The 12,334-nt window shown below is 43.2% G+C and overlaps 1 protein-coding gene across 1 annotated transcript; it reads left to right on the top strand.

Moving 5' to 3' along the window:
• Positions 1-1,719: 1,719 nt before the first annotated feature.
• kifbp (kinesin family binding protein) lies at positions 1,720-10,803 on the top strand (the record flags this gene model as incomplete). Its single annotated transcript, XM_079997538.1, has 13 exons — positions 1,720-2,172; positions 2,298-2,396; positions 2,594-2,673; positions 2,938-2,996; positions 3,505-3,629; positions 4,062-4,155; positions 4,686-4,798; positions 6,033-6,182; positions 6,730-6,804; positions 7,234-7,396; positions 7,605-7,779; positions 8,682-8,867; positions 9,270-10,803. The coding sequence occupies 13 exons, from the start codon at positions 1,720-1,722 to the stop codon at positions 9,406-9,408; spliced, it is 1,911 nt and encodes a 636-aa protein (XP_079853664.1). The 3' UTR covers positions 9,409-10,803.
• Between the last annotated feature and the right edge of the window lie 1,531 nt (positions 10,804-12,334).

The following is a 12,334-nucleotide window of genomic DNA, read 5'->3' as shown; positions in this document are numbered from 1 at the left end:
TGCAGGCTCAGTTCGCGAGGATTGGGACGAGCCCCGTCCCTTCTTCCCCGGACCCTTATATAGTCTGCTCTAAGCAAGTGGTCACAAAAGGACATATGGATCACAAAGAACTCCAACCAGAGGCGATTGCAGAACAACATGAACAACATGAAAAACATGAACGCAAGCTGAAAAGTACAGGAACAACATGTGTGCGGCTGGTCACAAAGAACTGTTTCCAACCAGAGGCGCCATATTATTTCAACAGTCACCATATTATTTCAACAGTCACCATATTATTTCAACAGTCACCATATTATTTCAACAGTCACCATATTATTTCAACAGCCGCCATATTATTTCAACAGCCGCCATATTATTTCAACAGTCACCATATTATTTCAACAGTCACCATATTATTTCAACAGTCACCATATTATTTCAACAGTCACCATATTATTTCAACAGTCGCCATATTATTTCTAACATTGCCTAAAACGTAGTGTGGTGATGAACAGTATACAAAGTGGTGCACTACTTTGGCTTCAAGGCCAAACCTCAAAACAAATTCATATGGTCTTCTTGATCAAAATAGTGGGAAGGGACATGGAAGGAAATTTGCATTTAAGGCAAATGGTATATTACCGTAAGTCCAATTTTTTGTGATTTTCTTTAAGGTATAGGGCGTGCGATCCATGTTGCTGACATGTCAGTTTATCATTTAAAATCTGGGTCGTGGAGCAGTGCAGATGAATGTCATGTTTTACAAAAATGAACTGAAGTGCCTCAAATAACCCACTCAACAAATCCAAAATCTAGTTTGTCATAAAAACTGACACCATCTACAAAAAATGCATTACAAGGTTATTACTAGTACTGGTTCAATAGTACTTGAGTTTTAAAATTATGATATGATTGATATATATACGTGTATAATATTTATATATATATGTATATATATATATGTGTGTGTGTGTGTGTGTGTGTGTGTGTGCGTGTGTGTACTTTTATAGTTATGTTACAAGCAGAAAAACAGACAAACAGCTAGGGGTGCAATATTACAGAAAGATCAATGCACATATCTGTATATACATAAGCATATTCCCTCTATCTATTCCATTTTATTTCATTTTATTTTTATTGTATTTTATTCTATATATTTTCATATTTCGTATTCAACTTACTGTATTACGTTCTAGGAGTCAGTTAGTCGGTCTATTAGAAAGGAATTTTTTACTTTTATTTTTTTCCTAGGACATATTGTGTGCTATCACCGGGTGCGTTGCATTACATTTCACTGCATATATGTATGAAAGTATGTATATGTATGTGACAAATAAAAATCTTGAATCTTGAATCTTGAGATCTCGTGCATTTTAGTCAAACTGTTTAATCTCCATTTTTGTTGATGGAATTCAAAGTCGTTCGAAAGGCGACAATATCATCAAAAATAAAAGTATATATATATATATACACACACACACACACACACACACAATATAGATTTGAACATGTTTATTAAAATAAACAAATGAATCAATTAATTAATTCATAATTGTGTTTAAATGGAAACAAAACAGGCGTAGCAACGGGAAAGGAACAACAATACAAGACGCGACAGCGAAACAAAATACATTTCATCGAACACGTTTGATTCCAAATCCGTCATTGTGACGGAAGACGTTTACTTCCGGAAGCTCTCGGCCACGCCCCCCTTCAGCAGCGTCACTCCGCGTCAACATGGCGTCCACCGGCAGCGCGGACTGGAGAGCGCTCTGCGACAAATTCTCAACCGCCCTGAACCTCTCCGAGGTGGAGTCCCGCAGAGACCCCGACAACGACCCGTTCCGCTCCAAGTACAAGGCCCGGGAGTTTCTCCGGGAGATATACAGCTCGCTGAAGAACTTCGAGGCCGGCGAAGGTGACGGCGGAGATGGAGGCGAGCGGCGCCCGGCGGAGCGGCCCGGAGACGGGGAGCGGGAGGAGGAGGGCAGCGAGGGCCGGCCGTTCGGCGGCGACTCGGCCGCCGGGCTGCGGGCCGCCAAGCGGGCCGCGGTGGAGTACTACCTGGGCGTGAACCACGTCGAGACCGAGGAGCTGTCCGCCGGCCAGGAGCATCTGATGAACTGCACCACCATCCTGGGGACTTGCAGCACCACGCCGGAGAACGTGTCGCTGTTCATCCACGTCAGGGTAACGGTGCTTGGATGGATGGATGGATGGAAGGAGGCAGGGAGGGATGGAGGGATGGATGGAACCGTGACATACACCAGTGTAATACTAATTAATGTTGTTGGCTGTTTGTGTCGGTGTGTCAGAACCAGCTGGGCATCCTCTGGGCAGGGCGGGATGAGACGGAGACGGCGCAAGGCTTCCTGGAAGCGGCAGAATCCACCTATCTCCACTACATGAAGGAGGTGGGGCTGACGGTTTACCAGGGTGGAAAAAAAAAAAAAAAGCCTTAAAATGTCTCCAATTCAGTTTAGCAAATGTGAGGTCTATAGAGTCCCATTAAACGGGAATTGATCATGTCTTGATGTCAACATAACCACAACAGACTCAACATTTCTGGTCTCATAAAACCCAACACATACCTGCCTGTCTCATCCCTCAGGAAGGGACGCCCCCCACCGACATGGCAGAATACTTCAGCACAGAGGAGAATCTGCTCACACCTCAGGAGAGGACCAAACGGTAACTCGAAAACACACGGGATCGACAACCCCCGGGCGGCGGAGCAACTTGAAACGGCGTGACATATTATCGGAAGATTGTCGGTCACTCAAACAAATTCAGTCTAATGCGGATGATGGGATTTTTTTTTTTTTTTTTTTTCTCTCTCTTCCTTCCATTGCTGCTTTTCCTCCCCCTGCTTCTAAACCCCCTAAACCTCCTGTTTTATCATCTGTTCCGTTCTCTTTCTGCCTTGGTTCCACGCTCCCCTTCTTCCCTGATCAGGTTTGAGATGGCCTACACGCACACCATGTACTACTTGGCTCAGCTCTACCAAAACCTGGGTGAGTTGCGCAGGAGAAAATGGATCATGTTCTGAAGAAGGACATTTGGCCAGACCAATAACACGCTTTGAGCATATTATGACAAACATATAGCGAAAAAATGGCAATTATTTGTGTGAATCTCTATACCTTTATGATATTTCTGTTTGCCGTCTCCAACTTGAAAATGCAAGTCATAGAAACCTTTTTTTTTTTTATTGGGAAATCAAATGCCCATTCTCTCATGGAAATATGTTTTAAAAACTATATTAGCTGGTGGTGGAGGCTGTCTGAGTAAATGAAGAACACATTACTACATAACTATAGTCCTCTGATACCTTCAAAATATGTTCAACAATTTTTTTGGGGGGGATTTCAGTTATCCTGCCATCTGTCATTGGCCGGTTGATAAAATCTGCATGGATAGCAAAACATTTCTAATCATTGTTATTGATATGTTGAACATCTTTTTGAATATTTGAACACATTATTTTATTCCTATGGTCTAAAGACGTCTTTTGTCCTCCAGGTGAGGTGGAGCGAGCTGGTACCTACTGTCATCGTACACTCCAGAGGCAACTACAACTGAACCAGTACAACCCACTCGAGTGGGCGCTCAATGCCGCAACACTGTCACAGTGCTACATTACTAAGGTGAGCTTGGTCAAGTTTCAGTAAAATCGATACATTTATTGTTTAAAAAGATAAACAAATAAATAAAAATTTCACAGCACATAGAACCCAGCTAGGAAACTTTCTCAACACCATAAATCATCATAGAAGTAAAATCTAAAATAAAGTTCCTCTAGCAGCGAGTGCAAGTCCCTTCCACAGAGCATTAAATATTTGAAAACCTTCCTGTCATTGGGTGCAGCGACCCATTTGAGCATCTTCTTTATTTATTTTCTTCATGCGTCCAAGAGAAGGACGCCATCTGCGATCGATTGACTTGTGGACTCGTTCTCTAGTGTGTGTGTGTGTGTGTGTGTGTGTGTGTGTGTGTGTGTGTGTGTGTGTGTGTGTGTGTGTGTGTGTGTGTGTGTGTGTGTGTGTGTGTGTGTGTGTGTGTGTGTGTGTTTTTCCCAGGGTCGCTACATGGAAGGAAAGCACTGTCTCTCAGCCGCCACTGTCATCGCCGGCCTGGCGGGGGAGGTTCCCTCTGAGGCCGCAGCTCAGGAGAGTGAGTGTTTGGCTCCAAAGCTTCTAGTGTTATTTATTAAACCTAACTTATGGAAAATGTGTAAAATACCTTTTTGAAATGACATAAATGGCATCAGTTATTTAAATAATTATTATGTCAATTGTTATGTCAACAAGGAAATATTGAATTACATTTTAAAGTCCACTTGAAGTTGGCTGTCTTGTCACTTTCAAAGTAACTAAGTTATTGCGAAGATAAGATACCTTAATTAATCTCTGGGGAGTAATTAAGGTTTTACAGCAGCAAAACAGTGTTACAGTGTAACCTACGTGAAGAGATAAAACAAATAAGATTAAATGAAATGTATGTACATATCTATAAACAGAAGTAAACAGTGATCAGTGCGCTACTAACAAGTGAGTATGAGTTTGTGTGTATCACCATATTGCATAAGTACATTATTTCTATCCACTGTATAGTCTGGACTATGATTCATAATTACAAAAAAGTATGTAGTAGTAGAATCTAATGTTGATCTTTCTATCCGTCCTGCTCTCTCTGTGTGGCAGGCGAGACACAGAGTGAGCGCAGGAACCAACTGAGACAGAAGAGGGCGGAGATCTCTCGCTGTTGGATCAAATACTGCCTCAACTTGCTGCAGGACGCCAAGAAACTCATGGAGGTATAGAGTGTGTGTAACTTTCCAGAAACCTCAAATCCGAGAGCTAAAACTGCCACTGGAACAATGACATGACGTGGTGATTTGTTCACAACATGTGTATCTACATATAATAAATGGCTGTTAATTGAAATGTATTTAGGTTAACGATAATACTTATTATTACCACAATTATTTAAGCCCGGGTCCTGGCAGCTTGCGCCTGGTGCCGTGTAGTTTCCAGCCTGTTGGGACCCGGTGGGGCTGCGGGGAGTGTCGCCAGGTGCTTTCCAGGGCCCCTTGGAGGCCTCTCGCGTCATAGGTTGGGGTGATTGGCTTTTCTGCGGCAGGCGCCCTGGGTGCTGGCGGGGGTGGAGGCCCCTCGTTGTTCAGGTCTTGTGGTTGGGTATCTGGCCGGTTGCAGTGTGGTGGGCCTCGCCTTTGCACGGGGCATTGGTGGGCTTGGGGGTCCCACCTATTCTGGCGGGGTGTCAGTCTGTCGGTGTGGGCGGGCCTGGCGTCCGCGGCCCAGGTTCTGCGCCTGCGGGTGCGTCCTATGCCTGCAAGTGATCGAGGTAGGTGGGTAGTATGTGAGGTGGGTAGTATGTGAGGTGGGTAGTATGTGTGCGCTTCGGTGGTGCAGGATCTCCTCGTGCTACATGCGTCTCTGGGACCGGTTTATGCTCCTCGGGCCGTGCAGGGGTGTTGCTCCGCGGGCTCCCAGCTTCCCTGACGGCAGGGGGGGGGGTTCTTCGGAGGCTCTGGGCTTTCCTGCGGTCGTGGAGTGTCTATACGGCTGCGGGACTCAGGGGCGGCTGCGGGGCCAAGTCCCGTGCACTCACCGGTGGACACACAAATCCAGGTGGACTCATCACAGGCACACAGACACCACCAGCACCTGCCTTGAACACAGCCCCGCGAACACCCTCCTGCGAACACCCTCCTGATTACACCCCCCTTGTTGTACTTTTGTCACCCCACAAGTTGTCAATAGGACAACAGTTATTTTAGATTAGAGAATCAATAAAAGTTGCATTGCAGGTTGAGAAGTGGAACTCCATTCACAGACTAACTCTGTCCTAGATGTAATGGCACAAATGCTCTGTGTTATATGCCCAGCATGCTGACAGCACAGGTTAAAAAAATGAGCTGTAACTCATTTACATGCGTACTTAATACATAATTACTTGTAATACCTAAAATACTCATATTCCTATAATAGATATTTGTGTGTATGTGGGGTTTTTTTTCCCCGTAGGACAGCATTGGTGAGCTGGATGTGGAGCGTCAGGAGGAGCTGCAGAGAGCCAGGAGAACAGAGGAGGAAGAGGAGGAGAAGAGCAGGAAGGCTGCCCTGCTTTTCGGCTCAGAGGATACATTTGATTCCATCGCCAGTCTGGAGGAGAAGGTTCATACCTTTTTGTTTTATTACTGTATTGTGTTTTAAACCACTCCTCTTATCACAGTTATTATCATAGCTCTAGCACGTTCAAAGGGTTTCTTTGCCAATTGTTAACATACATATATGAATAGATGATATAATGCTTCAATCTACAGGAAAAATTGTCTTCCAGTCATCTGATATTAATGAAGAAATTAGTATGTTTTATTCAGTTAGTTTACAAAGAACGGGGAATATGAGAATGGGTCCCACAGAGGATGTGGATGTATAAGGTTATATTGGAAAGTGCCTAAATTATTAACAGTTAAACTTGATGTTTTTACCGTGAAGAAAGTTTGACTTTGAGCGCCAGAATTCAAAATATAGACGTTGCCAAATAACTGTTCACATTTAACCATCAGTGGAAACTTGACTTGAAACTAAAGCGAAACCTTTTAGGAAACCCTTTTGCACCCAAACAAACGGGCTGAATGTGCGCTCCATGCAGAGTTAAACAAACCGTGTGCCACTCCAAAAGTTTTAGGAATTGAATGAAATGCATAATTATGTGCAGGTGCCCTATCTGTTGCCATTGGGCTTCACCGAGGCCCGTGCTGTGTTTCTGGTGGGACAAACTAATGTCACGCAGGTATGTTTAATTTCATTGCTGTTTGCTGCCCACCCTTCAATAACAATTGATCTTTTTTGTAGATTGCGTATTGCACAGGCTGTTCAAGCAGGTTCAGGTATTCATCTGCAATTTTCCAAGCATTGAACTTTGTTTTGGAGCCTTTTTCCTTGAATAGTCTATTGCAGGTAAAGGTGCCAACTTAAAAAACAATGTCATTTATTTATGGAAGAAGTCACAAAGTATGCATTTATTCATGAATAATAAGATCGATTAGATTTGCACCATTTAGATATCTCCCGCTTTGTGATTGGATGTAGGAACTCAATCACAACATTGCAAAGCAACATGAAACCAGTGTTGGTTCTTTATGGTATTTGATGACTGTCGTTTAACTCGGTAAAGATGAGAATGTCCAGCTATAGTGTACGTCTCTGTCCATCCATGTAGGCCAAAGAGTACTTTGAGATGGACGGATATGTGACAGACCATATCGAGATCCTACAGGACCACAGCGCTCTGTTTAGGGCTCTGGCCTTTTTCGAAGAGGACCTGGAACGACGGTGCAAGATGCACAAACGTCGAGTGGACATGCTGGAGCCCATCTGCAATGGTACCACGCCACTTTGTTTGTCCGTTTTTTTTTATATCAGGTTGTGTCCTCCAGACAGAGTGCGTAGCGCCTGAATTCTAATCAAATCAAATAAAGGAATCAGTCAAAATATAACATTTTGATACCCAGCGCGAGGGTCGTTTGGATCCTGAGGCCTTAAATCTGGTTTCTTCGTCTCTCCTCCTTTCTCTTTTTTGTCCACACGTAGATCTCAATGCACAGTATTACCTGTTGATCCGCCGACAGTTGATGTTTGAGTTGGCCGAGATCTACAACGAGATGATGGACCTGAAGATGACCCTGGCCAACCAGCAGTCGGACATGGAGCCTCTGGACAACCACACTATCAAGAAGTTAAACCACCTCTGCTCCGCTTCTGCCAAGTAGGTGTGGGTCGGGGTGTACAAGCACATTTATTTGTTGTATAAAACAGGAAATAAAAGGCAAACTTTTACTTCATCGTTCAGCGTTAAGATGTGTGATAATGTGTGTGTACATGTGCGTGTGTTAAGATATAGTGAAATACTGCCATCTACTGGCAGCAAGAGTAGAAGAGCCAAGCATCCTGTCTTTATTGTGAGAAAGTAGTAGAAAGTAGTAGAAAGGCACTTATATTTACCGTTTTATATATGTTAAAAAAAGATTTGCAGAGCCTTATCTTTTTGTATGAGCTGCATTTATATGTATCTATTTTAATGGAAATATGTATGCATCTATGTGTGTGTAACCATTTGAGTCATGGAGTCAGAGATTGAAATGTGCTGTATTAGACTTGTGCAGTGTATTTGAGCCTTTTCCTTTTCGTTCCATGCAGCTATTGTTGCACCTAATGACAATTTTTTTGTATTTTGTTATTTGTGTGGTGGGAAGACTATTTTACTCTGCCAATATATATATGGACACATTATATTTTATTATTGAGCTTTGAGCAGAAGAATTTCTGTCTTTTCTTGTTAAGAAAATTTCTTCACTCTGGCTTTTTTTTTTTTTTTTTTTGCATTTAGCATATTTTGGATTTTTTCTTTTTACCCCTTTTTGTCAAATGTTGATGTCTTTCTTTTTACTGTTTGTATGTTAAAAAGAAATGAATTTAAGTATCAGTGACTGAAGATATCTGCAACTATTTTGTTGCTGCTGGAAGGCTAAACAAAGCACAGAGTTGAAAAGGAATCCAACTGGGAAGATGAGAAAAGTTCTTCTTTCTTGTTTTGGTTAATGGACAGAATGTTTTGATCATCACAATTGGTCCTCTTTTCAATCGGCTTATTTTTCCCCTCGTCTCTAGATACTTTCAGATGTTCCTGGACTCGCTGTGTTCGCCGGAGGGAAAGATTCCGGAGCGTCTGGAAGAGGAGGTTTTAAGGCCTGCACTGGTGGCTCGTTTCCGGGTGGCTCGCCTCTACAGTCGATTGATCTGTCCTGCAGTCACCGCTCAGCTGGACAACCTCAACAAGTCCCTGGACAACTACCAGTATGGATACGCATCATTAACATCCTGGCCCCGATATCGTCTTAGTCTTAAAGCCTGTGCGTAGCTTCTGTGCAAGCTCCAGGAGAGCAGGGTGGGTTTACAAGGCCATCGTGATTAAAGCCCCCATGTTGTCAAGGATTGCGCTTGCTGTCGTCGAGGAAGAATCCCTGTCTGCTTCGGAGCTGCTGTTCTGCAGCTGGCCATCAAGTGGCCGCAAAAGGCCAATAGAGAGTGTGAGGCTCCTACTCAGTCGGGTGCATGTACCCTTGAGGAATCCGGTTTATATATATATTTTTTAATAACAGAAAATAAAATAGCTTTAGGAAAAGTGCAGTGTGTTAACTCATGTAAAAGTAAAGGGATAGGCCATGACCGGCCCCTCTCACTCCCTCTGTCGTCCAGGTACGTGGTCCAATACTGTGAGGACCACCCAGAAGCAGCCGCTGCTGTAGAGACGGAGCTGGAGCTAAGCCAGGAGATGGTCAACCTGCTGCCCATCAAAATCAACCGTCTCAAAGCCAAGATGGCCACAAACAACTGAAGGACACCGCTGCTGGAATGTCGACTGACTGACCGACCGACTGACCGACCGACCGACCGACTGGCTCACTGAGTTACTGCTAGATGTTCATTAACCGTGTCCCATTCCACCAGTCACCTTAAATTAAACAGTAAAGGATCAGGTTGGCTGCTTTGTGACCTAATTGCTTATTTGAATCCTTGCCTTGATTCCATCGCCATCGTCTGCACATCTGTGAACGTGTGCGGGTGGTGTTCTGAGGCGTTGGCGCGGCTGTTTGCTGTTGACTTGTATGATTTTGTTCATAACGTTATGTGTCCACGGGGGGGGCAGTGTTGTATTTAGTGAACCACAATGTACGGAAGAAATCTAGGTTGTAGTCTGGGTTCTCTTTTTCAAACTCTCGCAGCAAGTCGCACTTTTATCTGCTAAATTGTATTTTCTGTTTCGAACCCGCCTCCCGACAGGAAGTTAGACAATTCAACCAAGAAACACGTTGTTGAGATTTGGGAGGCGTGCCGTAGCCCCCCTTCGTTACGTAGCTCCGCAGGGACGTTTACGTGTACCTGTGGGGAAGCATAATCCGGGCTTCAGCAGCAGTGACAATACTAAAAGCACTACCAGGGGGTCAACACTTCCAGTGTTGAGGTTTTGTTTTTTATTTTGATGCATCTATATAATGAACCTAAGTAGATGAGTAATATGTGATTCTTTATTGTGTGCGTGTGTGCGTGCGTTAATTATACACTGAACATGTTTGTAAGTCTATATCAAGGCAGTGTGGCCGCAAAGTGGCTAAATGTACTGTTTCATTTCTAATCCCAGTTATTATGATATATATTTTAAAAAGGGTCCTTAAGGTCTGTGCTCTCTCTAGACAAGGTTTTTGTGTGTTTTTTATTACCTGCTCATTATCTCAACAGCCATCTTCATGTTAAACGTCGGGCAGTTTCCGCCGTAAGGTTCAGAGCTTCCTCTACTGAAATAACCACAAAATAGCTACGAAATCAAAATATATTTCTGGGTAATCAACTTTTATAGACGAGGCCCAGAGTGGAATGAGTGTCATTGCACCCTCTGAGTCTCACGAGCCATCCACCACCAATGTTGTGATTCAGCACTGTTGTGATTTCATTGGGAATGAAATTGATATTTCGGGCGTGTAGTCCATCATGAGTCTAACTCAGTTGCCAGCCAGTAATACCTGCTTTGATATCATTGATGTCTCTGTGTTGGTGAAGCGAGTCTAAGCACATGCACTATTAACCTGACTGCTTTCCAAGAGCCTTGATGAGCAATTCTCAATGGAATAATGGGAGAGATTATAAAGTCAAGATCCACCCTCCATCACAATGCACGCCGTGTGGGTCTGTGGCTTCTAGTTCCTGGGAACTATTTATTTAGTCGCCTTTACAAATCAAACCCGCAAAACATAAAAATAAAAAGACATTCTGCTGCAATTTCATCTCATTTTATTTGATCATGTACATATGCTTGTATATATTTTTGCCCGGTTTGATCTACATTCAATCGTGTGTACACATGATTGAATGATTGGAGATTTGTGATTGAGATTTAACCAATTCTGCGCCATTCTAAGGTATTGAGATGATCTTGTCTTACATATGAATTCCATCACAACCGTACGCTGATTAGAAAGAAATGGGCCGCTGGGCGAAGACACCCTAATTTAATTTGTTTGACAGACAGGGGTCTCAGCGAATGAGGTTTTTCTCTTTAAAAAGATAGGCAGTAATACTCATAATACTCCATCGCTGGGAGGAATTCTAGGGCTTGCAGTTCAATCCACCCAACACCGATGTCTTTATGCAGTGCCACTGTAACGTTTGAATTGCTCATTTTTAAAACAGCACTTTATGACAGTTTAGTTTATTCTTATTCCAGATCTTCTCTGATCTCTTGCAAAAGAGATTTTGATCAACCTGATTAATACAAACATATTGTATTATTACATTATAGTTCATTTACAACCATATTTATTTGCTGACTTTCCTGAGTATTAATATCATGCTGCATTAAGAGGTTTGTTTTTAGATTTTAGTTAAGTTATTTATTATTTTAATTTATTTTACTTCTAACATGCGCAGTTCATATTTTGGTATGTTCATAAGTTGTGTCTGTGTGTGTGTGTGTGTTTTTTAACGGCTTTAAAAGAAGAAGATTCTCTCATTCATTACACAGCACACACACCACACCACATGCAGCGACGGTAACCAACACAGATACACACACACACACACACACACACGCTTCAAATGGTGGCTGGTGAAACCTATTCTCTGCTTTTAACCCATCCTGGCTTGTCCTTCCTCCGGGGGGGCAGCCAGGAGCAGTGGACAGCATACAGCGACGCGGGTGGTCAGATGGCAATGTTCTTCACGTTTTTTGGGTGGGGGTCCTTCGTGATGTTACATGGAGGAAACCCCTTGTGAGCACAAGGTGAACATGTCAACTCCGCACAGAAAGGTCCCTTGTCAGGAGACCACCCACCGGTGCCAACAGCGCAGGACATTCTAGTGTAAACAGACTTAAAGGGAAATTACAAGTACCTCTTGATCATATTTACCACACTGGGTGGTTTACATTGTGTGAAATTGTGTGACTTGTAAAACCAATTGTCATAGATTACGGGGCACGCTAGCATCCTTCACCTCAGACTCGGGCTTATGTTGACAGTTGTGAACACAAATTGAATTTGAATCACTGCTTCATAATATCATAAGCTGCACCTGATAAAGCACGCCAGTGGATACTGGGATTTTCCCCTGCAAATAAAACACCATATCAGTTTGCACGCAGGCGGAGACCATGTCATGACAATTCCGTGCAGGCCAAGGGCAATGCAAGTGACAGGTCGTGACTTGAACTCACAAACATACTTGAGCTTCCAATCCATATCAAGGCTCGCTCTGATATCACACCTCAC

The sequence above is a fragment of the Zeus faber genome, assembly GCF_960531495.2.
Source record: "Zeus faber genome assembly, chromosome: 3".
Lineage (NCBI taxonomy): Eukaryota > Metazoa > Chordata > Actinopteri > Zeiformes > Zeidae > Zeus > Zeus faber.
The sequence above is the reverse complement of the archived record's forward strand: the minus strand, read 5'-3'. Positions and strand labels throughout refer to the sequence as shown.